This window comes from Paramormyrops kingsleyae, chromosome 8, assembly GCF_048594095.1.
Source record: "Paramormyrops kingsleyae isolate MSU_618 chromosome 8, PKINGS_0.4, whole genome shotgun sequence".
In the NCBI taxonomy this organism is placed as follows: Eukaryota; Metazoa; Chordata; class Actinopteri; order Osteoglossiformes; family Mormyridae; genus Paramormyrops; species Paramormyrops kingsleyae.
Window position 1 is genome coordinate 32,213,130 of NC_132804.1, and position 27,813 is coordinate 32,240,942.

The 27,813-nt window shown below is 39.4% G+C and overlaps 1 protein-coding gene across 2 annotated transcripts in view; it reads left to right on the forward strand.

Annotated features, from left to right (window-relative positions):
- Window positions 1-795: 795 nt before the first annotated feature.
- The window catches only part of slc12a5a (solute carrier family 12 member 5a), a 187,595-nt gene continuing 160,577 nt past the window's right edge, over window positions 796-27,813 (forward strand). For both annotated transcript variants that reach the window (XM_072715699.1, XM_072715700.1), the window contains exon 1: window positions 796-1,272. In XM_072715699.1, coding sequence (XP_072571800.1) covers window positions 1,116-1,272 — 157 coding nt within the window. In that variant the 5' untranslated portion in view covers window positions 796-1,115. The remainder of the gene's footprint in view (window positions 1,273-27,813) is intronic.

Sequence of the window (27,813 nt, forward strand, 5' to 3'; positions counted from 1 at the left end):
TATATATATATATATATATATATATATATATAAATGAACTATCCAAAAGATTATTCATTACTACTCTCTTTTAATTTATTATGCAATTTGGGTTGAGAAGATTTAACTTTTTGTCCAGATTGTATAGCATATGACTAATGGGGTGCCATAGGGAGGCAGTGTATGACAGTGTAAGGTTAGGTCTCTATTTCAGTGATCGCACAGTCACAGGTTCAAGTTCCATCTTCAGCATAATAGTTACCGGTACATTGATGTTGCGCCTTTGAACATTGCCCTTAACCCACCCCCCCCCCCCCCCCCAAAAAAAAAATGGCATACAAAAGAATGTATAAAATGCATTAACATTACATTAAAAAGAAAATGCACACACAAATTGTCCAGCACCTATAAATAAATATTATGAAAAAAAGTATGGTAACAGTACTCAGTATTCATAACTAGTCCAGATGTAAGAGTTCATTATTGTGCGTTTGATTCATAGGTTTGCATGTTGGCTAGATCCTGTGTTTGGACCTCAGTTGTTTTGTGTGTCCCAAAAGTGAGAAGGATTCCAATGTAGGCCTGCTTGTGCAAATGGAAAATAAAGCAACATTTTCTCATTAATGTATACATGGAATTACTTTATTTTAGTAACATTTAAATTATAGTGCACTGCAAGTAATGCTAGTTAATACTCAAACACTAAATCACAGAAAACGATGACGTCTAATTATGTGACAACTATCAATCTTTAGTATTATTTATTTGTGTGGAATAAAAGAAATATCACAGCCTTTGCAACAGCGCCACCTCCATCATCGGCTTTAGGACCCAGATGCACATCTCGACGCGGACACCGGTTGATGTGAAAGCTTGCTCTACAGTATCTTTTATCTGCGAAAGGGTATAGGAAATATTGCACAGTTTATGGGAAAAAAACAGAAAAAATACATATTGTGAAAGAGACGCCTGGCATCCAATAGACCTGATTTATCTGCCTACTTTAATAATAGTGCCTGACAGTCCAGCTGTTGTCTACATTGGAAACGTGAATTCTTCCACCGAGCAAAGGCAGGCAGGCAGGCAGCCAGAAGGCGCGTCGGTCTTCCTAAGCTCTGCCTCGCACCGATCCCATCATGAGTCAGAGGTTTACGGTCACCTCTTTCTCCAAGGAAGAGGGCAAATGCCTGCCGGCCACACAAGGCGAAGTAAACCAGCTCTTCGAGTGCGATGAATCTCCGCCGAGATCTCCGACCGAAGCGGGCGCTGTACAGACGCAGGATGTGGCCAAAGGTATGATGCTGACTGTAACCATAAATACTGCTGGTCCATCGCATAGTGCTGATTCTTCACCTGTGGGCATGGTATGAATGGTAGATGAAAAGGGGGTGTGTGGATCAACACGTTTTCACTGAGTATAAAAATATAGATGCTCTGTGGTGTCTATAACAGATTAATTGGCGTGTATTAAATTGACGGATTTATTAAATTTGTCAGAATTTTCTTTGAGAATTTTTATTTGTTTTACAATGGTTGTTAACAGCTGCACCGATCTGCATTGACGGTATTCTTCAGGAGCATGTCTATTGATTTTGGATAAAAATTGTATTTGTATGTATCAGTAGCAGAAACAGAGGATCAACTGAGACACCAGCTCAGCTGTCAAAAAACTAAGCAACTAATACGATAGATACTAGTTTCGTCTGGAATTTACAGCTGTGCATTGTGCGTTGTGACGTATAATTTGGTAAAAAAAAATACTGCTACATGCTTTCAAATCTTGTTCTAAACTCACATGAAATTCAGCAAATTATATTGTCTATGTGTTTAATTGCGTGTGTAACCTGTGATGAGATGTCATCAATTTATGGTTAATTTTATAACTACAGTGATATAAACGTTTTAATATCTTGTTTTGTTTATGAATGTGCACTGCAAAAATATTTTTCCATAGTAATGTTTTTGGAATTAATTCCTTTCATTGTCATGTCCCCCCTTGTCCCCTTAAATTAAAGGTATTTGTATATACTGAAGTTCACTTGCCTCATGATATAGATTTCAGTTATAACTAATTTTATGATGTTATACATCATTATCCCACATAAAGAATTTGCTTTCCTTATACTACAGCTCTATATGTCATGCTTAGCTATTACACATAAAAAGGACTAAAGTACTAGGTCCTTGCTTTTCCTTTGATTGGCTAAAATCTCATAATATGTCTATTTTCCAAAAGCATCATTTTAACCATTGGAAATGAAATATATCTACAATTAGGCACTATGCATATATACTAATTACAGGTTTACATTATGTTTCAAGCATGACACAGCATTAAAATGCCCCGTTGTGAATTTAAGCAGCATGGAAATATGATGCTTCCATGATCCATTACAAATCAAGATGTTCCCTTTTGTGATGGATTAATGTGGCAGCCATTTTAAGATATGCTCTAGGAAAGCACTGTAGATCTGTTTTGGTAAATCACCTCCAAGGCTCTGTTTCCTTGTTAATAGGTACTATACATCCTTCTGTAAAATTATATAGAGTGCAAGCAATATGAAGGATTAAGACAAACGTCTGTTGTGGATATTTACATAAGCCATAACAAAAAAAGTACTATTCAACAGTGTTCCAATAATGTCACATCATACAGTATATAGGGTCTCTAGCAGATGGCTGCAATGATGTTGCTCTGTTGTGCAATATTTAGCTGAATCACTGGCCAACAGGATGCGATAAGACAAAACCACCACTGAATGTGTTGCACAAGACATCAATAGTATCAAGGCCAAGACGCGCATGTTCCTGTGCTTTGTGAAACAGGGCCGTGCAGGACAGCAGCAAACCTGAGTCGCTTATGGGCTAATCTTCGTGAGTCTCCAAAATTACATTAAATCTGCAACACTTCCTTCCTTAAAAGACACATTGTATCGGAGTAATTAACATGTTAAAAAGAATCTTGAATAATGTCAAAATGGATCAGCGGTATAGGATAACACATTCTACGAAAATTCACTAACAGCAATGACATTTCCATGCTGGGAAAGTTCTGTAATGCAGTATAAATTACCATTTGATTTTGTTCCAGAAATTCATTCCTACTTGTTGGTTTTATCCTAATCATTTAATTCTGTATTTATTGCCATCACTTCTGTATGTATAATTAATAGGTCCTGTACTAAATGTGTGTAATGCAGTGCCATGTTATTTCAAATCCCAGATATAACAAGTTATTTCTCATTTTTTTGCCCAGTCATGAAGAAAAAAGGAATTACTTAAAAATCAGTCATGCCTTTTGGATATTCTTGAATGACTTGTATTTTCTAACACCTGATATTTAGTTATAGAATAAGTTTATTTATCAAAGTCATATTCTGTAGTTTTACCTTTGAATTTTTTTTTATTTCTCCACTAAAACTACAGTGTTTCATTTGGTTTGATCAAACTATAGTGTTAAAATGACATTTTCCAGTATATATTTCCAGACTCTTTAAGATGACCAATGAGGTCTTTAGTAACTGGCACCCTGCTAAACTGTTACTTATGCAATACTAAATCTAAAATAAGTAAATAATATAAATGTGGCATACTGACTGTATATGAAACACACAGCCCAAGCAGTCACATAAATTCCTGAGTATTTAATTATTTATTCTTTAAAACCATTCTATGTTTTGTGTTAAGGTGATTTATGTTGTAACTGTTTATACATTACATTACACAGTGATTGTGCAGTCAGGCTGCCTTATCTTATGTATTATGTTAGCAGTTAAAGAATATATATTACTTATTTAAAGTCTCAAGAGACCTCCTCTGATACTCTGATGCACTTAGGCTCAAGTACTTTATAGTAAGAAGGTACCACAATTGCTCCGGTAAATATTCAGGCTGTATAAATGATACATTAAGTCGATTTGAATGGAAACATTCGGTAAGCAGGCAGATTAGCTAAATTATATCATGTAGAGAAGGTTTGATGGGTCCAAGGCATAATCTGCGCTGCGTCTCCCCCCGACTTGTTGCCTTTCATCTTCATAAAGGCAGACCCGACATGTAGTGTGTCGGGCTGGTTCAGGGTCATCTCCAGCAGCAGGTTCCTGGTCCAGCCATCCATAGATCACAAGCTGCATGAAGAGGGATCGTTTCTGCTGCACTGCTGCTGCCTCTGACGGCTCTGGGTGATTAAATAGTCCCTCTAGGAACTGATGCCCTCCTTACAGAAGCGTTGGCTGGGTCACAGGGGTGGGGGGGAGCAGCTCATTGGTATTCAGGGTCCATGGTCAAGCTTTACGGCGTGGTCACATGGGCTCTGCGGCCTCTAGGGACCATGAGAGATGTGGAAATGCAGCGTGCTGCACATCTGTTCTGATTGTGGCTCCTATAGCCTAGACTGCTCCGAGCATGACCCTGGGAAGCTTGTCCTCCATCACCAGACTGATACATCATGTTCATTTACAAATCGCCTTGATTATGAGGAAGCTTTGAGCTAATGTTCTAGGTGAGCTTCCAAAAATGGGTATTAATGGAATGTGAGTAAGGATACCCAGGCTGTTTTTGTTCTAATTTTTAATTTTTTATCACCATTCCTTTGTTGCAGACCAGGCACTGAAACTCCTCTGATTTTTAAGATGGATTTTTGAAGGATTAGACATGGGCACAGAGATTGTTGCTGCCTGGGGGTGTATCAGGCCGATCCCTGCCTCTAAACTCCTCATCTTCTCCATCCGTGGAGAAAAGGTCCCTTGACACGTTACCGCCAAAGTGTAGACGGCTGGACGGCTATCTCCATTTTGTTGAATGCAGCACCACTTTGTATATAATGAGTAAATGCAGTAGTGATTCAATTCATTATTGATCTTCAAATCTAAAAGTAGATTATGTGTCTGCTAGAGAATGATGAATTAGACCACAAGCTAGTCAAAACTCAGGTTGTTATTAAGGGAAATTTATTGTTATTCAAACAGTAAAAGTAATACAGTAAACCTTTTGCAGATCATAAGTGCTTTATCTTCTGTCTTTCTGTTTTATTTGTGTTTTCTTATTAAGCATACAGCATTATCCATGATATATTGCCAGATTATTGTTCCAGTATCCTCTCTGTGTTTTTTATTTATTAACAATGATAAGCAAATAATACGCAGGAAAACTGTTTGGACAATAGATGGATGGATGGATGGCACTTCACAATTCCATATATTTGGATCTGGCCCAATTAATTATTTATTTCCATGGTCTTAATTTAATATTCAGTATAATTTTCCCTGACAGACAATGCAAACTGACCAATTGTAAAGAGAAACCTAAAATATAATATATGAAAACCTATTTTTTATAATTTACCAAATATTGAAATCCCCCAATAGACAAAAGGAATGAAAGATGAATGAAACGCAAAAAGATTATTGCGCTCCTGTGACTTATCATAAGTGATTATCGGTGATTTGTTTTGTTGCTGCTGATTTGACTGTGGAGATCCCTCTGTCCCTTATGCTGCTGCTAACACTGTGACATTATTATAATGAAGCCATGCATTACTCTGCTCTACTGTTTCAGGCAGGTTTGTACCATTCTTTATTTGATGCTGGCAGTTTAATGAGTATTTATGGGCGTTAGCCTGTAAAATAAAGCATTTTAGGGCCTTAGCATTTTAGAGTCAGTACCCCTTCCCAGTTATAAGACAAACACACATCGATCAGCTCTTACACCCCTTCTGCTGTACTTTGAATGTGGTGGAAAAGGCTGCATAGGGATGTTAGATATGGAAAGATGTGATTTCATTTTGAAGGCATTACCACTGCTCACTTACTCAGAAAAGTGCAGTGGAACAAGAATGTTGATAAGAGAGGGTCAGATCATTTGTCGTCGGGATTTATTGTATTTTTGCACTTATATAATCAAGATAAGTCTACAACAAATGCTGACTTTTTCATACATTCCTTGACTTTTTCAATAATAATGGAAAATACGGAGGTGTATAATTTACATGTCACTTTGATTGCCTTGCTGAGACGTAAATTACTTTTAAGACCTACCTTGATATTTGGTTTTGTGAAGGAAGATCTAGTGTTTAATCAGACTCGTCTGGGGGTGTTTTCTATTCAGTGGTTGCTGAGTTTTTTGCAGCTCTATGATGACATCAGTTGATAGAGAGTGTGTGTGTGTGTGTGTGTGTGTGGGGGGGGGGGGGTCCATCACGTGTTTGTCGAAAGTTCTGTTTAGCAGTAGACTTAGGTTTCATTGTCACTGTATCCCGTATCTTGCACGCTCTCCCTCCTTTTATCCCTCTTAAGCATGGCTAAACCCGTTCCCCTTGGTACACGAAAGACGTGGGCCTTCAAAATAAAATGCAGCTGTAGTCATTTTTGGACCGTGATTCTGTCACAATCCATGGTATGTTTTAATCAACTGGCTCTTCATCTCTGGCTCACAGTCCTGGAATTATGAGTGCACCATGCAGCCGTGGGTGTCTCTCAACAACGCTCATCATCAAGTGTGCTTTTGATCACAACTCTGTTGTGTTTGCTGGCTTTTTTTTCATTATAAACGCAACCACAAAAGTTGACAGAGTTCTGTTTAATATCTATTATACATCTCACACCTACACATCTCTACTATATGTCTCATTACGCAACGCGCTATTGAGAACATCGCATCAATACTGAAAACGAACTTGAAACTGAACAATTACGTCACATTTGTGTTCCATAAAATCCATACTGAATCTACCCGAAGGTAAACTTAACATAAATACCTTCAGTAAAATATACCCTCTTCTATGTGTGGGCGGAAATATAAAAAATAGCAGTCTGTTTAAGCTTGTGCATGAGAGCATTGACAAAATAATATTGACATTTAGATGCTTTTATGCTTTTTTCTGTTATGAGAAAGCACAGTTAGTTAGTCCCAGGAGGAATTGGGTGTTAAGGGCCTTGCTCAAGGACCCAGCAAAAAAATCTCTTGACTGACCCAGAGATTTAAACTGTCAGCCTAAAACTGTCAGATGAGAGGAGCAGTGTCCTTAACAGGTGAGACACTCTGGTCCCTTAATATAATAAGTGATAATAAAATGCTGGCATATTTTATGTGTTTTTTTTTGTCTCTGTCAGGCTACTTGTAACTTATTATGGCACATGCAACCTTTAGGGTCAACAATGATGTATGTCAAGGGGTCTTCGTAAGAAACGTCATAGGACTGCAGTTGAGGACTGCTCCTTTGTTCAACAAAGCCTTTCACTTCAACCGTCACCAAGTATAATTTTGTCTCCCTCTCTCTCTTTTGTCTCTCGGCCATTAATGCGTGAACAGAATGATAAATTAAATTAATTAAATTTGGCTTCTCACAGTGGCTTTGGCACAGCAGTGAAAAGTGTTACTAAAAGCAAGCTTTTATCTTGGCAAAAAATGCCAGGCTTTTTTTTTTCTAGGAAAGAATTAGAGGCATGAAGTCAGACGAAAAAAAAAAAAGGCGTCAATCTAATTGCTTCTTGGAGCACGCTGAATTTAAATGACCCCATCTCATATACCTGAAGAAACCCCTATTTTTATGTACTTGCATGAGATGCATCTGCGTTGAGAGGATATTCATTAGTGAGTTGTACTTAAAGCCGGCTCCTTACCAGATATATTAGCATTTTTGTTTAGAGAATTTTTTTTTGTTTGAGGCTGAGGTTAGGGATATATTAACGAAATCAGCAAGACAAAACCTGTCCCAGAGTGGCAGGTATCATTACCCAGGAGAACATGATTAATCCATAAAAAGGTAATCAGAGCCTCTTGACCCTTTTGTGTCGCACTGAGTGCTGTAATTATTTTCCCCAAGCACAAGGGGGTGCACTCATTCTAGGTCTTTTAACAAGATTTATTTATCAAAAATTGATGCAAATTGCTGCATTATCTGCCAGGACCTGTCAATCTTAAAAGGCTAAGAAGATAGTATAGTTTAATGATAAAAAAGATATGAAGTATTTGAAATGTATAATTTTTAAAAACGTTGCTGTATAGCTAGTAGGCCATTGCATTGTTGTCAAGCATAGTGCCTCAGACTGAAGCACTGTTGCCTTTCACTATCAGCATTGGGGTTTTGAGTCTTGTCTGTGCTGTGTATGTGGTTACTGTCTGTGATATGTTCTATTCCCCCAACATACTGCACAGGAGACGGGTTTGGAAGGGGGCTGCATTAATATTCCTGGATTTTGTAAAGTCAGTTTTGGTAGACATTTTAAAATCATTTACGTAAAATGTTCAGAATTTCTGATTTAAGATTTCTAAGCGAAATTTTAATAATGTACTTAAACGTAAAACATTGGCTACATAATGAAAATCCCAAATTAAATACGGAAGTACCTTTAATTTAAAAAATATGTATTTTTAGAGTTTTCTTCCCTGAAGTGATTGGGTTATATTTTTGCCATTAATCATAAAAAACGGGGGTACAATACATTGGCAGCTGTTTTTAAATATTCCCACACTTTTGGCTGGACCATATCGGGTATTCTTGTTCAAAGAATCCCATTCCCTTCAGTCATCAGTGTTGTATTATCAGTCATAAAGTTGCCTAAATCTTCTGAAAATACACAGAAAGCAAGAAGCTACACTGATGTTGTCAACAATGTATTTAATAAGTAAACATTTTGACTAATATTCAGTTTGCTAAGGCAAACACAGTTTGGAAAGAACTAGAATTATGTATTGTGGCCAATCTGTAAGCTGAAATGAGTGAGAAAGACTGTAACTGTCAAATGTAATGTCATGTTAATTGCTTACTAGACACTTATCCAAATGAGATTTCATAGCCTAGGACTTTACACTCTTTATCTACAGAGCTGAGCATTTTAGACTGCAGCCTACAGCAAGATGTCAACCAGGCCAATTTTGCTTAGAAGTTTACTGTGACTCTCTCTGCTGTGAACATATTTTATTATGATTTTATGTTTTATGTTTGAAATGCACGATTTTTTGGGGCAAAAAAGGACAACATGAAACAATCATTCATAGCAAAATATCTCAGGCTATTTTGAAAATTATTTGCAGAAGGCTTGGTAATATGTCGTGCATCTGCCATGGGTTTGCTTATTCAGTGCCGGTTTTCATTTTTCCACTGAAGACAAATTGTAGCGGTGGACAGCAGGTGGCAGTGTTTCTCTTCAACGGTCATTCAGCTCTTCTGCATTTTTTTCTTTGAGACCCCCGCAGGGTGGCAGTTGCTAGCATCGAGATGACAGCAGGAACTGCAGGAAGGGGGTGTTGGGGGGGCGGCATGCGGCAGGCGACATGTAAATCTTCTGTGGTCGTATGATGTAATAGAGTCTTGCAGAAATGGGATGCTTTGATTGGATGGGGGCCGGTGGGGGTACTGGGGCGGGTTAAATGATATTTGACAGGCACGGGGAGGGGAATTAACGGAGAATCTCCTTGTGTGTCTGTGAGGAGATGAACGGAGGCATAGCAGGGTGGGTCCATGTTTCATGCAAGTAGTCAACAGCAGCTCCTTCTTGTCTTCTTAATGGCTAAACTGCAAAACAGCTACATTTTCAATTATTTAGACATGAAAGGTCAAGATGTCCCTTGGGTTTGGAGTGGTTTTTGAGTCCATCTGAAATTGGAATACCTGTTAAGTGTCTACTCACTGCCTAGGGAGTTTATTTTTTTTCAATCTGACAAGGTTCTGAGCGTGAACGAAAATCAGTTATCCTTCTCGCTGTCAGAGTGTTGATGAAAATGTGTGAAATTTCTCCTGATAGATCTGTAATTCAGATTGTGCGAGCCACATGCTTGATTTAACGGAAATGTATTTAATAAGCTGTAGTTCAATAGATTTCAAATGCCTGAAAACTAAACAAAAACACTTTGCGATCTCACTATAATGACTGTCTCACATCATTAAATTTACCATCAACTGTTTGGCATCGTAAACATGATTTCATATAAGACGTAATTATCTGTTAATCGATATTTTCAAGAGAATTTTATTTATAATGGATCAGTCATGTAAAACATGGAGGTGCCATTTGAGTCCAGCAGCGTGATTATAAGATCATGTCCTCGGTTTGACTGGTTTCTCCTGCCTCCTGATGTTTGGGGATCAGATCCCACCTCCTACTGTGTTGTGTGTTGGGGGGGGGGGGGTCCCTGTGTGATGCAGCTTTCCTTCTGCAGTCCAAAACACTCAGTTAAGCTAATTTGCATCTCTAACTTGCCCACTGTGCTGCCCCAATATTACTCAATTTCATTTAAATAGCTGGCCATTGTTTTACACTTTGGAGGTGTGACTCATTTTCTCAGCAGCAATGAGCAGCCGCTCTTCACCAGAGCTACTTGCTTCTCCAATAATCACTTAAGGAATTATTAATCCAGTTATTATAATAACAAATGATTGCATGGACTTCATTTTCGAACAGGGCTGGAATGGGAGTTTTACGGGGTCATACAGAGTTAGTTCCCATACACATGCCAAGGGACTGGAAATGCCCACAGTGGCTTAACATCTCATGTTACGGAAAACATTCTCTGCAGAAAAGAGTTTCCCCTTTGGATGGATGGATGGATGGATGGACATTCTGAGCTCAGGGTGGTGAAAGTCGGAATGACCAATGGACCTTACTGTAGCTAACAACAGCTAACAATGGTAGTCTTTTTTGGAGAAATAATCCTAAAGTTGCCCCTGACCCACTGTGGCGCAATTAACATGATGCAATGTTCTGCTGTGATGACCCAGACAATGGATGAATAGATGGATGGATAAATAGTGTTTGCCATAATGAACATGTGTCTCAATAGTCCAGTTTCCCTTTGTCTATAGATATGATAGATAAAGGTACATGCAATGAACATGAGAATGCATTACCTGGTAGGCCTAATGCTACAGAGCATTACAGAACATAACTGCATCAATGCAGCAATTTCTCAAAGTTGTGCTGGAGCTTGACATTTATTGCTCATATTCTCCAGACAGGTGGCATTGGCCCTCTTCCATTAAAAGAGAAATTATTCAGGTGAAACTGAAGATCAGAATTGTCCTTATTGTGTGACGTGTGACCTGGTGTTCCGCCTGTGCAGTATCCTGTATTTTGGGTCTCCTGGGATGTGCTTTGGAATAGCATGGATCCCTAGCTGGATAAGTAACTATTTTAAATAAATATTCACTAAATAGTTCAGTAACAAATTCACATGAGTAGTTTTTGTATGGCTTTCTGGGCTGTGTAAAGGCTGTATGAATCATTTTTTGTTATCAATAAACATTACACTTTGCATGTTATAAATTGCAAATGATGTTTTTTGTCATTGTTTTGTTTGTGGTTTTTGTTAGCCGCACTCCTTGACATTTGCCAGCGTCAATTGCATTCTTTTTATATGCTGCCTTTCCTGAAGAACAAAGAGGACACTGAATCGCAGTGGGTGACGAGCCTCCAATGTTCCTGCCATGTGACTTGGAGGAAGTGCTATTAGATTTATAAGGATGAGGGTCAATGAAAGGAAATGAATTCAGTTTAAATAATTATTATTTGAAATTTGAAAATGCTGTATTGAAAATTTGAAAATGTTATATTGGGACAACATGTGATGCTATTGTATGTGTATATAGAATGCTGAAAGTACTTGATTCTATTCTATTAGCATGACTTTTTCCAGATCTACTAGCATAGAGATCTAGAGGTTGACCAGGGGTGCTGCAATAATCTTTCTGTGACTCTGTGTTCAGGAAAGTCAGCAGGAGGTTTCATATCCATGGAAGCCTTTCACTGTGTCTGTTGCACTGTTACCTCTTGGATTTCTTTTGTTTTTTTGAGACCCAGTGCACTGCAGATCTTTTTCATGTTTCGGAGCAGCATTCTCTGGTGTTTTTGATCAATGGTTTTAATTAAATTTGCGATGCAGGTTAAAAATTGGCTTTTGTTAGAAAGAATGATGATCTGAAAAATTAATGAGAAAACTCAGAATCTCTCATTCACTCATCCATTCAGGTGTATTTTTTGAGGTAAATTATTATTATTTTGTCTATCCATCTTCTTAACCATTTATCTTGGTCAGGATTGCCAGTGGGGGGGGGGGATCCCAGAGGAATAAGGCTGGGAAACATCCAGTCCATTTTATCACAGGAAACACACACAATACACATTTTAGAGACACTAACTAGCCTAAATGTGTGTTTTTGGACTGCTGAGGAAAGTCACATGAGATGGGGAGGAACTTTACACACACACAAAGCAGCAACAGGGTAGTAACTCTGGGGGTGAGCAGTAATGATGCTACCCCCTGTTTTTAATAATAATAATAACAACAACAACTACTATATCTACTACTACTACTATTATTATTACTACTACTACTACTACTAATAATAATAATAGTAATAATAATAAAAGAAAAAAATCCTAACAAAAACAATAATGGTCCATAGCACATGCTTTGGACCCTTAATTAGTAGTAGTAGCTGTTATTATTATTATTATTATTATTATTATTATTACTATGAGTAGTAGTAGTAGTAGCAGTAGTAGTAGTCAAGGGAGTCGTTAGGTCCAATCATTCAGGGCTATAGCCCTGAGCATTTTAAGCTGAACCCCGGGTATTTTAGTCCTTATGCTAATCCTCCTTTGAAAACAAAAAAAGTCAAGCCCCAGGTAAACTTGACTTTTTTAAGGGTACGTAAGTACATATAAGTAGGATATGCTGGAGTTCACACGCTACGCTGCTGCGCGTACTAGAAGGAATTGACACGCAGAAAAAAAAAAATATCTTGCGGACAGGAACCGGGAGCCCAATGAACACTATTTGGACAGTCCTCTTCGTTTGTATGTCTGAAAGTTCGTAAGTTGAACGTTCGTAAGTAAAGGAGCGTCTGTATATGAATTTAGGGAAAAGTTTTAGTATAATTCCAAGGCTGCCTAACCCTAGCAGGTTTTGTATTCTGTTCCCTTCTTAGCAGTAGTTATGTCAATTGTATGTCACCTTACCTTAAGTTTCAGGTGATCCAGGTGCTACAAGGAATCCAGCCCTCAAGGGTGGGATTGGCGCGAGTGTTAAGAAACCGAATATTCCATATGTTTAGTGCTGGTCAATACTTAATTGAGTGATGTAAGCTAAAATACACATTTATGCTGGGTTTCTTGCTGAGCATTTAAAGTGATTTTTAACAGAATACACTGCTGGGTGCTGATGTCTTTGGACCAATCGAAAATCAGTTGCTCAATTCACCTTTGCACATCATATCATAAATTTGACACAGTACTGTGGGGGTATTATACATGGTTTTGGGACCCATCTGTCGCCACCACAGAGACTTTCTTATTTGTGTGACAACTTAAAAAGGTTTTGAATGACCTTTTTCAAATTTTGCACACCCAATGTGTACGTGAAAACGAAATTTTTAGACAAACTGCATGAAACTGAAACAGTGCAGCACAGCATGGATACATGAAGGCTTTGTGATTGTGACTGGTACCCCATTCAGGGTGTAATAACCTCCCCCAAGGACATTTTATGGGTATGCCTCACTTTAAACGTTGCATAATCTATTTACTATGACCAGGTTGGCACATTATTTCTAAAGATGTTATCCATAATTTGTTCATAATAATGCAAACAGGAATCGGTACAAGCTCGTCCATAAGTCTCCTGTTCCTCGTTTTATCTGCCAGCAATAAAAAGACGGCTTGTATTGGCAATACTTCTTAAAAGGAATGAACTGTAATTAAAAGCTCTTGTATCCATTCATATGTGAGTCTTGAAAGGGAAAATAATAGACTAGAGCACGCATGTGAATTCACTCAGTAATTTCGTGGGCGTGTGTTTTCACACAATGAATTAATATTATTCAATGGACCCCTCAATGACCCTAATAAAAAGTGAATCTGCATATGTAAGGCACGTAATATTTGCTGAGCATAAAGGATTTAGTCATAATCACCCGGGAGGGTTTGGTCACGATGTTGTATCAGTGTAGAGAAAAGCCAGTATGACTGTAATAATTTTTGTTTTTTTCTTCTTCTACAAACCATATATATACACACACATATATAAGACTGCAAATAAACAGCAGTAATCCATTCGCTGAATGATTTCTCGGCGGTCAAACAAAATTACCTGAATATGTGAAATAATGCTGTAATTTCCTTTTTTTTTTTTTTGTTATGGACAGTACATACGATCAATCCTCGTCAATAAAGCCACGTTTCTTTATTTTGAAATCGTAATTTGTCTTCCCTGATGTATCCTTACGAACATTTGGGAAACATCAGCTGGGAATTGCGTGTTTTATCTGCTAAGGAAGTTTGCTGGTATGGGCGGGGGGGTTTACTGCCCCTCTCCGTGTTACGTCCGAGCACGTATCTCACAGCGACTTCTGGGGCTTTATCGCTCGTGGCCAGGCGTCCACGATACCTCTGCACAGCACAGTTCCCCAGCCACAGAAGTGGATCTCAAAGAGGAAGCGTCACACTACGAACTGACAGCTCCGCTCTGCGTCTCGGCAGTGTGCACTGGGCCGCATCGTCTTCCCAGCGCACAGATTTGTTCTGCCGTCGGCAGGCGTCACGGAATCGCGGCAAGATTAATGCGATACACAGACGGATGGGAAGCGCAGCCGACTGAGGTCACACCGAAGGAGGTGCGCTCGGTGTTAGCTGAAGGGAGAAAAACACAGGTTGAAATGTCAGGCAGATACTTCCTCAGCCTTTGAAGATCCACCCTTCTGTTTCGCCTCCCAAACAAGGGGATATCAAATCAGACGGAAGGAATATGATTGGATGCTTAGGGGAGCTTCTAGGGGTTAGGGTTTTCCGACTGTGATTTATGAACCAATCATTGCACTTGAAACACAGCCGATAAATAAAATAGTGACATTTATTCGAGGAAGGAAGAAATCATGTTCGCTACCATATAGCAGCAGGATGCCCTGTTTTAGGGAATAAGATGTCGCATTAGAATCCTCCTGTTCTAGATTTCTCTTGAAGATGCAGTGAGCCATAAAATGTCCTGTTGTTGGGTATCTCAATGAAGAACAGTTTCTGGTCACACGCAGAAATTGGTTTCTTTGCCAGCATGACATGTTGTCTCGTACTGGAACATAAGTGTTTGTCAGGGGTAAAATAAAATCCCTCTTGCTTGCAGGGTTTTCACACTATGCAATCAGTTGGGTTGAAGGAGTAAATGTGATTACAAGCTCTGTAACTTCAGTTTCCACACTATTTAGTACATGAAATACTTATGGATAAATATTAGATATAAGACAAATTGTATTCTGAATAACGTAGTTGGTAACCAAAGAAATGTCTTAAGTATAGCAAAAATATGATGTTATAAGATACTCCAAATACAGTGAGGGAAATAATTATTTGACCTCCTGCTGAATTCTTAAATTGACCCATTAATTAAAAAATGAGAAGTCTATAACTTCACTGGTAGGTTTATTGTAAAAGCAAAAGATACATAGATCAACAAAACAAGCCAGAAAAATCATTATGTAACAATTACAAACCAATTTGTCATTTATCTAGGGAAATAAGTATTTGATCCCTTGGACCACATGCTTTAGTATTTGGTGGAGGAACCATTGCTGGCAAGCACAGCTGTCAGATGTTTCTTGTAGTTGGTCACCAGATATGCACACAGCTCAGCAGGAATTTTCATCCACTCCTCTTTGCAGATCTCCTCCATATCTTTAAGGTTTTTAGGCTGTCACTTGGATATACGAAGTTTGAGTTCCCTCCATAGGTTTTCTATGGGATGAAGGTCCGGAGACTGGCTAGGGCACTCCATGACCTTAATCTGCTTCTTCTGGAAGCATCTTAGGGTTATGGTCTTGCTGGAAGACCCCCCCCCCCTCCACAATGCATTTTCAGTGCCCTGGCTGAAGGAAGGAGGTTCTCTTCCAAGATTTTATGCTACATGGCCCCATCCATCTTTCCTTCGATGCAGTGCAGCCGTCCTATACCCTTGGCAGAAAAACACCCACAAAGCATAATGCTTCCACCTCTGTGTTTGACAGTAGGGATGGTGTTCCTGGGGTTATAGTCAGCATTCTTTTCCCTCCAAACACAGCGAGTAGAGTTGATGCTAAGCAGCTTGATTTTGGTCTCATCTGACCACATCACATTCTTCCAAGCCTCATTGGAATTATTCCGGTGTTCACTGGCATGCTTCAGATGGGTCTGAACATGGGCCCTCATGAACAAGCGTACTTTGTGAGCACTGCAGGATTTCAACCTATAACTGCATACTGTGTTACCAATGGTTTTCTTGGCAACCGAGGTCCCTGCTGCTTTGAGATCATTGACGAGCTCCTCTCGTGTAGTTCTGGGGTTAGCCCTCACTGTTCTTAAGATCATTGATGCCACACAAGACGGAATCTTCCTTGGGGCCCAAGATCCAGGGTGATTGACAGTTATTCTGTTTCTTCCATTTGCAAATAATTCCACCAACAGTTGTCACTTTCTCACCAAGCTGCTTGCTGATGGTCACGTAGCCCATTCCACCTTTGTCAAGGTCAACAATCTTGTCTCTGACATCCTTAGACAGCTCTCTGGTGTTTTCCATGGTGATAAGATCGAACATCTAGAAAGGTTAGTGACCAAAGAATACTCTTTAAACAAAGTAATGCCATTAAATGTGAATGCTGGCTTGGTATCTGTTAAAACTTAAGTACTACTTGTGTTAATGTGGCAATTTCTTGTTGACTTGTAGGGGAACAAATACTTATTTCCTTAGAAAAACGACAAATTGATTTGTACCTGTTACATAATGATTTTTTGTTGTTTGTTTTGTTGAAAATCTATCTTCTGATGCTGAAATAAACATACCATTGAAATTATAGACTTCTCATTTCTTTATAAATGGGTGAACTTGGGAATTCATTGGGGGGTCAAATAATTATTTCCCTCATTGTATGTTCTGTTGTAAATGATGAACTTAATGATGAAACAGTACCAATACAAAAGCAGTAACAGAAAAGACAAGATGCACCTCCAAATGTAAAGTGATGCAGTCCAATTTAAATTAAACTACACAACTGCTTTCTGAAAATGAAATCTAATTTTTCAAAAGCTCACAAGATTATATTATAGACAATATTACTAGGCAATCTGCAGCAATCTCATTGCAGGCAAGGGGCATCCTTTTTCTATATTGATATTATATATTGATACTTGGCCTTAGAATTAATTCAAGTTAACTGCAAATTTGGTATCATTGTATCAATACTAACAGAGTTTTATAACCGTCACAGGGGTGGACTAACTTCTCTGGGGGCCCTAGGGTAACATGGAGGGGGGGGGGCATAAGTGAGGGAATTAAAAATGATGGAACATCAATAATATGCTAATCTGGCTGGATGCCAGTGGTAAAATTTACCAATCAGGGTGGGGGGAGAGTGGCGTCTGTGAAATTCACCTATCACGGGGAGGGGGGCATAGCCCCGGTGGATCGATCGGTCAAATTGAAAAAGTTTAACCGTTCCCTCTTTTGCCTGGGCTGTAGGCTGTAGCTTAGTGTAGCCTGCCCCTGAAACTAAGGCTAGTCTTTGAATTTTTGCAAACATTTGTTCAGTTGTGTCAAGTATGAAAGGCATGGGAGATGTAATGTTAGTCTGTTAAACTTTGTGCCCTTTTCTTCTTCTGTTAGGTCACTTTGTGCTGGTTCTCTTGGCAGTGAAACAACCGGTAGCCTATCACTGGACTCCAGTGTGAAAAGAAACCTGGGTAGCATTAAGTGTCAGGATAGGAATATTCCATTACAGCCAGGATGGGGGGCAACTATCCTGAAAATGGTCACTAAAAATGCAAATAACACACATGCTGCTATAATTTAAATTATCATATTATGTTACATCCTTAATTGTAACTTCTGGAAATTCTGTCTTCATGGGGTTCCTAGTTTTCAGGACCCCAGGAGGCTGCCTACGCTTGCCTTATGGTTTGACTCCTGAACCTTTGTATTTATGATCAAAAACACCAATCTACTAAATGCTTCTACCAGCAGGTCAAACCTGCAGCAAATCATGGGAATGGCAGGGAGAATATGCGTATTTAACCTGGACAAAAAGCTTCCACAGTAAGGATCCAAACCATAATGCAAAGTGGGAAAAAACTGAAATCTGTGCAAGTCATTTTGGATCACTGCTAAGCTAATATAAATAAGTACAGTGGTACCTCAGAACTCAAACTTACTCCGTTCAGAACTCGGGTTTGAATCCTAAAAAATTCGAGTTCTGATCGAATTTTCCCCATATGAAATAATTGGAAACCAATTAATTGGTTCCCGGCCCCAAAAAATTACACCTAAATATGTTTTTTTTTAGCATTTAAACACAAAATGAACAGGATGATTCAAGAAGAGTATTTTTTTCTTAATGGCTTCCAAAACGATAAAGAATGTACCCCAACACTACCCCTGTCCTGCCCCGATCGTCCGCTCCTTCCGTGTGCCACGCCCCCTCGTTAACCTTATGTGGAATCCCCGTGTGATCAGCTGTTTCCGATTGTTATCATTAGTCCTCTGTACTTAGCCCACGTTTTAGTTTGTTTCCCCAATCTGGTCATTATAACGTCATTGTGTTGTTCTGCCTGTTCTCAATTAAACCCTGTGTTTCCCAATCGCTTGAGTCCTGTCCCTGCTTCCCCAGTCCCAGCTCAGCAGATCGTGACAACCCTAAGCCTTGCCCCGACACTGCGCGATCGCTAGACTATGCCATGCGGTCCATTGTTTATTTTTATTATTACTCTGTATTCGTTAATTTGTTCGTAAATCGCAAACGTTTAGTTTGTAACATTTATCGCATAACTTTTTGGGGAGCAATGGCTTCCAAAATGATATAAAGTACAGTGTATTACCTGATATTTTCAATAAAAAAGCACTATCACCAACAAACGATGCTATCACAGCGAATGCGAGGCTGAGACTGGCGTTACCCTTTGTTTCCGCTGAGAGACGTGCCGCGTGACTCAATTCCCCGCGCGTACAAGTTATCTTAGGTCGGCATTCACAGTTCGACTTCTGAGATTTAGATCGAGTTCTAGGTCATTTTCTTCAAACTGGCTGGTTCGACTTTTAAGAAATTTGAGTTCTAATGAGTTCAAGAACTGAGGTACCACTATATTTCTAGCTGACAAATGAACTCTCAGGTTGGCTCTTCAGGTTGATAAATACTCCCATTTCTGATCCAGAATGAGTTTGTATCAGGAGTTATCCAGCATTATTGCTTTTAAAACCACTTAAGTTAGTGAGCAAAAACAGCCAGTGTAGTGGCTCAAATTCTAAATATTTTCTTGGTTTTAATGCAACTAGCCAAGTCCTTTTTATGCTGGCAGCCTGGAGCCATTTTATAACTCTTCTGAACTGACTACCTTTTTATCCTACAAATAACTCACTGTTCAGCCTCAGTGTTACTGTCTATTATTACTCATATTTAAAAGTCACCTTGACAACTCAAGGTCTTCTTATGCCTCTGTTTCAACTACTCAGCTACTCAGCTAATTATTTGTAAATGTTGTTTTTTCAAGCCATCCATGGAGGCACATAAAATATTGCAGGTTCTCTGAGTTCAAATTCAGTAAGAGGATCGTATTATCAAAAGGAGTCTTTGTGAAGGAGTGGCCAGCTCTGAGTAATGTTCTTTTCTGACCTGAATGCCTTATTATGAAGGGCAGCATGACTGACATCGATTTTGGTGTGAGTGAAGGACTCCATCCTGTGGGCTATGTCCTTGAGAGATACAAGGTGAGAAAAAGACTCTTTCTTTGATTGCTCTGGACGTCTGCCCTGGCATCTTTTTCTCCCCTTCAGTTGCTGCCAAAAAGAGACCATGTGTATTTCTTCCTGTTGAAAGCATGTGACGGCCAGGGAGAATGGGCTCTCACTCTCTGCTCTTGCGGGGTTTTTTCTTTTTACTGCAATGCAGTTCATTTCCTATGTTGGGTGCATCAAAGCTCTGGCGAGACTGCTCCCCCCTCCACCCCCCAATTACGGTACCTTTGGAAGGTTAATTGAAATCCAGGCAAGTATGAGTAGCCTGTGCCACCTATGCTCGAGACGTGCACACAAGAGCAACAAAGGAGTATTTGCAATCACCGACATATGCATGCCATTTTGAATATAATTCTTAATCACTCAAGTAGCAATTCTTATCAAAACGTAATTGTGAAATATTTTGTAAAGATTACTAGAGTAAATTGTAAATTGTAGTATTCAATAACATTTTTAGCTACATGCAATTAAAAACTAAAACAAAATACAACAAACTTTTTTTGTACTATAAGATCCAATATAAGGTCCAAGAATTCCAGTGTACTTACCTGTGCAAATGGCAAATCAAGTTTCAATTTAATTGCATTCAATAAAGGAACGATGACACAGCCTATGATTACCAGTGTTTATTCAACCTATGGTGACGAGAAATTGTTTAACTATGTGAGCTGATATCTCGTAGTATACGTAAATAAATAAACAACACAGTGGTGGATTCCCACAGTACAAGTATCAGATACCACCGTAATAGTTTTTTTCCGCTGACATTTGTCTGGCTGTCTTTGCAATTATTTTTGGCAATAGATTGGGTGTGGGAGTGATGGGTTTCTATGGCAACCAGAGGCCACAGAAGCAAACAGAATAGCAGTGCTATCTTCTCTCCTACCTGTCATGCAGTTTATTCACAACAGGGGAGTGTGGAAAGGACTTGTGAACACCGCTGATGGTGGCGTATTATCTACAATATCGACGCAGCATGATGAAGGACTGTATGATCCATTTGACACAGTTGATTCTGCATGGCTTATCTGATCAGCTCCTTCAGAGTGGGGTGGAGAGGTGTTGACTCATTTGGACTCATCAAAGCGAATGAATAAATCGGTAGGTTATATGTGTATGAATAATTAGCCTACTTGTACTGCGGTTGGGCCTAAATGGATTGAATTTAGCAGGGAGAGTATCCCTTATCAATATTTTAGCAAATGCTATTATCAAAATAAATATTACAAAATATGGAACTAAATCCCAAGGACACGTATATCGAACCATACAATTATGGGGATAACAACTAAGCTATTCAACAAAACAATTAATGTAACCTAGAAATGATCTGCTGATATCTAGAATATAGAAAATATAAATCTTCTGTATTTGCTTTGGTCCTTTATTATATTACGAATGATTCCAAATGCAACCCACGACATAATAAAAACCTGTTATTTTGACATTGTGGGGAGAATTTTTTCTCCACAAAGGGAAACTCAATTTTATAAAAATCTGTGACTGCAATGATAAAACCTAAAAATGCAAAAATGTTTGGTTACTAATGCTTAAGGTTAGGGCTGGGTACAGGGCCGTAACCCTTGGTATTTTTTTAAAAGCTAAAAATAAAATTTTAAGCTAAATATTCATCTGAATAAAAAATTAGGTGAATTAACGTTTCACATAACTAATTACTTAAAAATAAATAAACAGCTTATGAAGGGGACGGTATTAATAAGGTGATTGACGAGACTGGCTGGGTGGGGCTTAAGGTTGTCATTGTTGGGATTAGGGTATTTCCCATAGAAATGAGTGGACAGTCCCCACAAAGATACAAATAGTTTCTTATGTTACCACTTGGCGGTCCCAGCGGTCCTGACTGGGTAATTTTAAATGACAAGGAGCTGTCTGAATGGATTCATTCAATGACACAGTTAAGCTATTGAACGGATGGCCAATGTAGGACACTGTGTACACCTGGTTTTGCTCGAGGGGGTGGAGAGAAAGGAATGTCAGACATAAAAACAGTGGAACTCCAAGGACCCACCAGTTAGGCTCTCTCAGGTGCACTATCCTACAGCTGAAAGCACAGACTCTCTGCACAGAAGCACAGACCATGGATGTGTATGTTCTTTGCAGTACACTGGCTGATTTTACTCAAAAATTTAATCGTCTTTAAACAATGATCTTTAATGGCTTATCCAGTAAAGGGTTTATGTAAGCCTGGAGCCCCTCCCAAGGAGCACATCGTATGAAGCAGGAGTGCATGCTGAATGGGATGCCAGTCCATCACAGGACACACTCTATGACACATCACACAACTGGCAGTTTAGGGATACCAGTTGACCTAACCACAGGCTTTTGGACTATGTGAGGAAACGACTCTGGATGCTGCAATGAGGCTACAGTGCTAACCAATGATCTGCCATCATGCCTCATGGCTTTTATGTTCATACTCTGACATTCTGATATCTGATATTCAGCATGGAATTTAGACAGTAGTACTTGGCTTTGAGTGCCTGCTGGGATAACAGACAATGATCCCCTTCTTTGACATCAAAGTGTTCAAAAGAAAAACTACTGGGGAAGAGACAGATGGTACACCCAGCTACAGAGGGATCTCAAGATTCAAGGTTTTTGATGGTACCTGGTGGTGATGGTACCAGGCGGTGATGGTAACTGGTGGTGATGGTACCAGGCGGTTATGGTACCTGGTGGTGATGGTACCTGGTGGTGATGGTACCAGGTGATGATGGTACCAGGCGGTTATGGTACCTGGTGGTGATGGTACCAGGCTGTGATGGTACCAGGTGGTGATGGTACCTGGTGGTGATGGTACCAGGCAGTGATGGTACCAGGCGGTGATGGTACCTGGTGGTGATGGTACCTGGTGGTGATGGTACCAGGCGGTGATGGTACCAGGCGGTGATGGTACCTGGTGGTGATGGTACCTGGTGGTGATGGTACCAGGCGGTGATGGTACCAGGCGATGATGGTACTAGGTGGTGATGGTACCTGGTGGTGATGGTACCTGGTGGTGATGGTACCAGGCGGTGATGGTACCAGGCGATGATGGTACTAGGTGGTGATGGTATCTGGTGGTGATGGTACCATCACCACCAGGTACCATCACCACTTAGTACCATCAAAAACCTTGAATCTTGAGATCCCTCTGTAGCTGGGTGTACCATCTGTCTCTTCCCCAGTAGTTTTTCTTTTGAACACTTTGATGTCAAAGAAGGGGATCATTGTCTGTTATCCCAGCAGGCACTCAAAGCCAAGTACTACTGTCTAAATTCCATGCTGAATATCAGATATCAGAATGTCAGAGTATGAACATAAAAGCCATGAGGCATGATGGCAGATCATTGGTTAGCACTGTAGCCTCATTGCAGCATCCAGATTTGTTTCCTTACACAGTCCAAAAGCCTGTGGTTAGGTCAACTGGTATCCCTAAACTGCCAGTTTAGGGATACCAGGTACCATCACCACTTAGTACCATCACCACCAGGTACCATCACCACCTGGTACGAGGCGGTGATGGTACCAGGCGGTGATGCTGCAGCTGCTGTACCAGGCAGTGATGGTACCAGGCGGTGATGGTACCAGGCGGTGAGGCTGTGGCCTACCAGTCAGGGAGAACCAAGTCACAGAGGGAGGAGCTCAGTCCAGGTCTCTGAGCTGGGCAACCAGCCTCAAGGGGGTCTATGGTGTTGGGGGCGGAGCTATAGGCAATAAACAGCAACCTCACATAGTTCGCCTTTCCGATGTCCAGCTGGGAAGGATGAAGTGAAGGATGAAGGTAGAGATGGGGTTGTCCATGCACCTGCACACGCGCACACTGCACCTGATGCATGTGTGCTTTTTTATGGCTGTTTGGTGGTTTGAGCTTTTAAGCATACCTGTTTACACTGTGAATAGTCATTTATGAATTAGTCTGATAAAAAGAGAATTTAAAAATGTAGAAATAACGGTAATATGGGATGTTATTTTAACCAATATTTGTCTAAAATCATATTGGATTATTTTACTTGTATAACCATTCTGATTTCATTCATTATATCAATAACAATCAAATAATTTACCATTGATTACTCATTATTATCGAGCCATTGTGAGCGTGTTGCTGGATTTTTTTGGTAGTGATTTATGTCCTGTACACAGCTTTGCTTAATGATAGTCAGCTGCTTCACATTAACAAAAGTAATGGAATATGTAATCTACTTTGGCTGCTGTTCATAGGGATTCCCCAAAGGCAAAAGCACAACTTTGAGAAGCGTCAGCATCCTTGGTTTAATGCTGTTTTCTGTTACTGTATTACCTTAAGGGGCCGACGCCTTCATTTTTGTCTTCAGTTCTTGTGAACAAATCAGTCCTCACTTCCATAGCTTGCAGTCCTGCTGGTATGGAGTCTGCTCTACAGTTTTGGTCTCAGTTGTTATACCTCCCACTCAAGTCTGACTCATGACCCAGTGAATGTGTGTAGACTTTTTTGTTCAGGTAAACCTATTACTCACTGGGGTGCTGATTCAGCCATATTATTATTTGATTGGCTGGCCTTTGTAAAGTACACCTTGCTTGATTTCCCTTCCTAGCTACTGTATGCTCATTGTGATTTTCACTGTACAGGGTGCTATCCAGGTTGATTTAGGCACAGTGGTTGACACGATGTCATCAAGAACACGAAAATGTATACAGAACAGTGTCAAATTGGTGCATTTGCCTTATTTTCATTAATAATCTGCATATGACATGCAAATATATTGAAATGAGAACAATGCTGAGGGATGTAGGTTTGGGGAGAAACAGAGAGGATCCTGATGCTGTGCTGCCTGTGCTCAGAATATTTAGGGAAAACAGACTATTTACTATTTATTTGGAGCACGACGTCATGTCATGTGAAACTTAGCAGTGCCTCTTTGTGTCGGCTGGGATGCAATTTTAATGACTCCTACATAGCAAAAACTCCTGAGACCTCATTAACTTGCTAACAGATACTCTAGTACTGTATGAGACAGAATTGAGCCATCAGAGGAAAAGCCATTCCAGTACCTTTGTGTGTTGCTAATGCATACATCTCTACTCATTGCTGCTTTCAGACTATGGGCTGTGTCTTCATCATCGTTATGGCACACATTTTTGATCATATAAGGCCCTACCACTGTATATCAGTTCTCACGGTTTCAGTTCCTGGCTAAACGAGTCATATATAATACCAATATAAGGTGTTGGGTCCCAATAAGAGAAATGTAATGACAAAATGTAATGTATGGCACTGGAAAAAATAACTGCACAGAGACAAAAGAAATCCATGGTTATTACCCCCTTTAGTGTTTGGTATTTAGGACATTTGTGTACAAAGTGTTCTTTACCATGCTGAAATAGATATTTTTCAGTGTTAGAGATATTTTGGGTAGATGAATTGGAGTTTCTTGGATGGATCTGGAATGAATTATAATTTCCCATAAGAAATAATGGAAATATTTTCCCTGTAATAGAGTGGTTTCTTGTGCCAATTAGACAGGGACAGAGGGGTATAGGTGCATATTTCACAGCTCAGCTGCAGCAGGAGCCATGATCTGTCTTCTCGCTGGAAGCCTTGACTTCCCTGTGTGTTGGTCCATGGTCCCCTTATGCCCTTTATCTTAATGCAGATTTTTTCCTGAGTACGAAACCAACCAATCCTAAGACACATCATTCATATCTATCATCCTGATTGGATAATAGTGACTAATATTCTTAGTCCCTACTATATATTTTTTTTAGTTATATTTACAAGCATTTGATGGTTATTAATCTGGCATATTAGGTCTTTGAAAGTATAAGAAACGTGTAAAAGCTTTTTGAATTATCCTCGGCCTCTTGATGTGTGCATGAATTTTACGAGCCCTGCAAGAAAATCCCCACGTGATCTGTTTTAACTTTATTAATCCACCTACTCCAAAATACCCAAAGACACTGGCTGTAAATCTCCTACTCCACGCACAGGTTGTTTAATACTCTTTCACGTGTGATCACTACAGAGCCCACAAAGTATTTATCTTGTGCACACAAGAAATTATCCAAACTTTAACGCAATGGTCACCAACCATTTTCCTGAAGAAATACTGTTATTATTTTCACTGTGCAATGACCATAAATGACCATTTAATGCTGTACACTGTCCTATAATGAACTGCTTAAAGCACAATATAATTCATGTCTTATTTTGTTTTTAAGTTATTAGTCCATTTCCTTATTCCAATGGACACTGAATGTACAGATTGCATTTAGTAATAATGATATATGACAATACATAATCTGGAAAATCCAAGTGTTGGGCATTGTCCCCCACAGTGAACTGTTAAAAGCTTTACTAGACATGTTGTTTTAGAGTTATTATAACAATTATTACACTATGAAGGGACACTCAGGTCGCCTGACTGTAAGTGAATGTGAAGTGCACACGGCAACATTCAAAAATTAATTTTGCCTGTAAAAAAACTCTGGAAACTTTAATTGCTGAGCCAACATCTCGTTAGAGCTGAAATAGCCTTTCATAGCTATTAACAAGATGAAACTCAAATTGCAGAGGGCCTGAATTGCAAAAATGATTGGGGTTCATCTTTGTCTGTGTTCTGAACATCAAGAATCTATTATTAAAAATTGTCTGGTTTGCTTTTGTTAAAAGATACTACAACCAGAAAACTGAATATTGAATATGAGGATATCTTTACCAGGGTGTAACAAGAATGTCTGTGTAAGACATTCAAAGACTGAATCGTATGAGCTGTGTTCCCCACACCATGTTCACAAAAGTGTGCTCAGTACCCTGATTATATTATGTGCACAAGAAAAATCATTCTTTGGGACTTTACGGGCTTCTGAAGATCACTGCGTGTGGAACCCCTGCCATGATCGCAAACATGGCTCCATAATAATGGAAACATGAGCAAATGAGATTCTGAATTTAGCCTTTTCATTGTATTGGCTGGTGGACAAACAACAGATCATCCTATCAGTGAGGACTTAACTTCCCCTAAAGGGTACATATGATCATTGTCTGATTGCCAGCAAAGGGGGCTTGATTTACTACCATCTCTGACCCATAGTTGAAGCTGTATAAATTTCTACTTTGCATAAACAACACATCAATAATGTGTTGACACTCAGTTATTTTCCCGAATCCATTAGAAGAAAAACTGCATTGATGAATGTGAGACTCTGTAACTCCTTTGATTTTATTTGCCTAATGTCATTACGCGGGATTATTCTGTTTGTTGTTCTCTTGCGCAGAAGTCTATGGCTATGCATTTATGCAAAAGCGCCTCAGAGCAGGGAGGATTTTTTTTTTTAAGAATAAATTATTAAGAACCACTAAAACAGACTATAATGTCCCAGAGGTCCATAGATGTTAGTCATAGTTGTATCCTGGGACTGCATTTTCTCCTTGCTTGTTACAGCTCAGTCTTCACACCAGTAAACGCAATGAGTGTCATAAATTAACCTACAGTAGGGCCATTAATGATGTTCTAGCAATGGATATAGCTTGAAAACACGATGAGATACCTGAATGGTGAAAATGGGAATCCCTGGTGGGGACATATTATTGTGAAATTGTGTGAGGACCTGATTTGCCTAAGGATACAGTATAGAAACTGTAGGAATGAGGAACACTCCTGAGGTGTACAGGTTTCCTTGGATGAAAGCGTATAGTGAATAATTAAATTATAATAACCTGCAAGATGAAGGCACATCAAAGGGAATAAGCTGTACAGCCTCTCTCCACATCCTAGCAACACATCCCGATCAGAGTTCGCATTCATTTAAATTGAAAATGACTTCAGATCAAACAACAGAACTCACATTAACAACAATTGGAGAAAACCTGCTCCAATTTAAGAGGAGGAGGGGTGTAATTCCTGATAACTGCATTGTATTTATAAATGTTGCTTAAGAAATTTTACTTGACCTCAAAACATGACTGTATTTGGCTTGAATGAAATTGACTTCATAACGACTGCTGAGCAGACCTCAGTGTCCTCCAAACCATCTGTCTTTCACTTGCTTCTCAGTGATGATGTAGCTCTTTCCCCTACTACACTTACAGACATTAAAGTGGTTTCCTCGCCT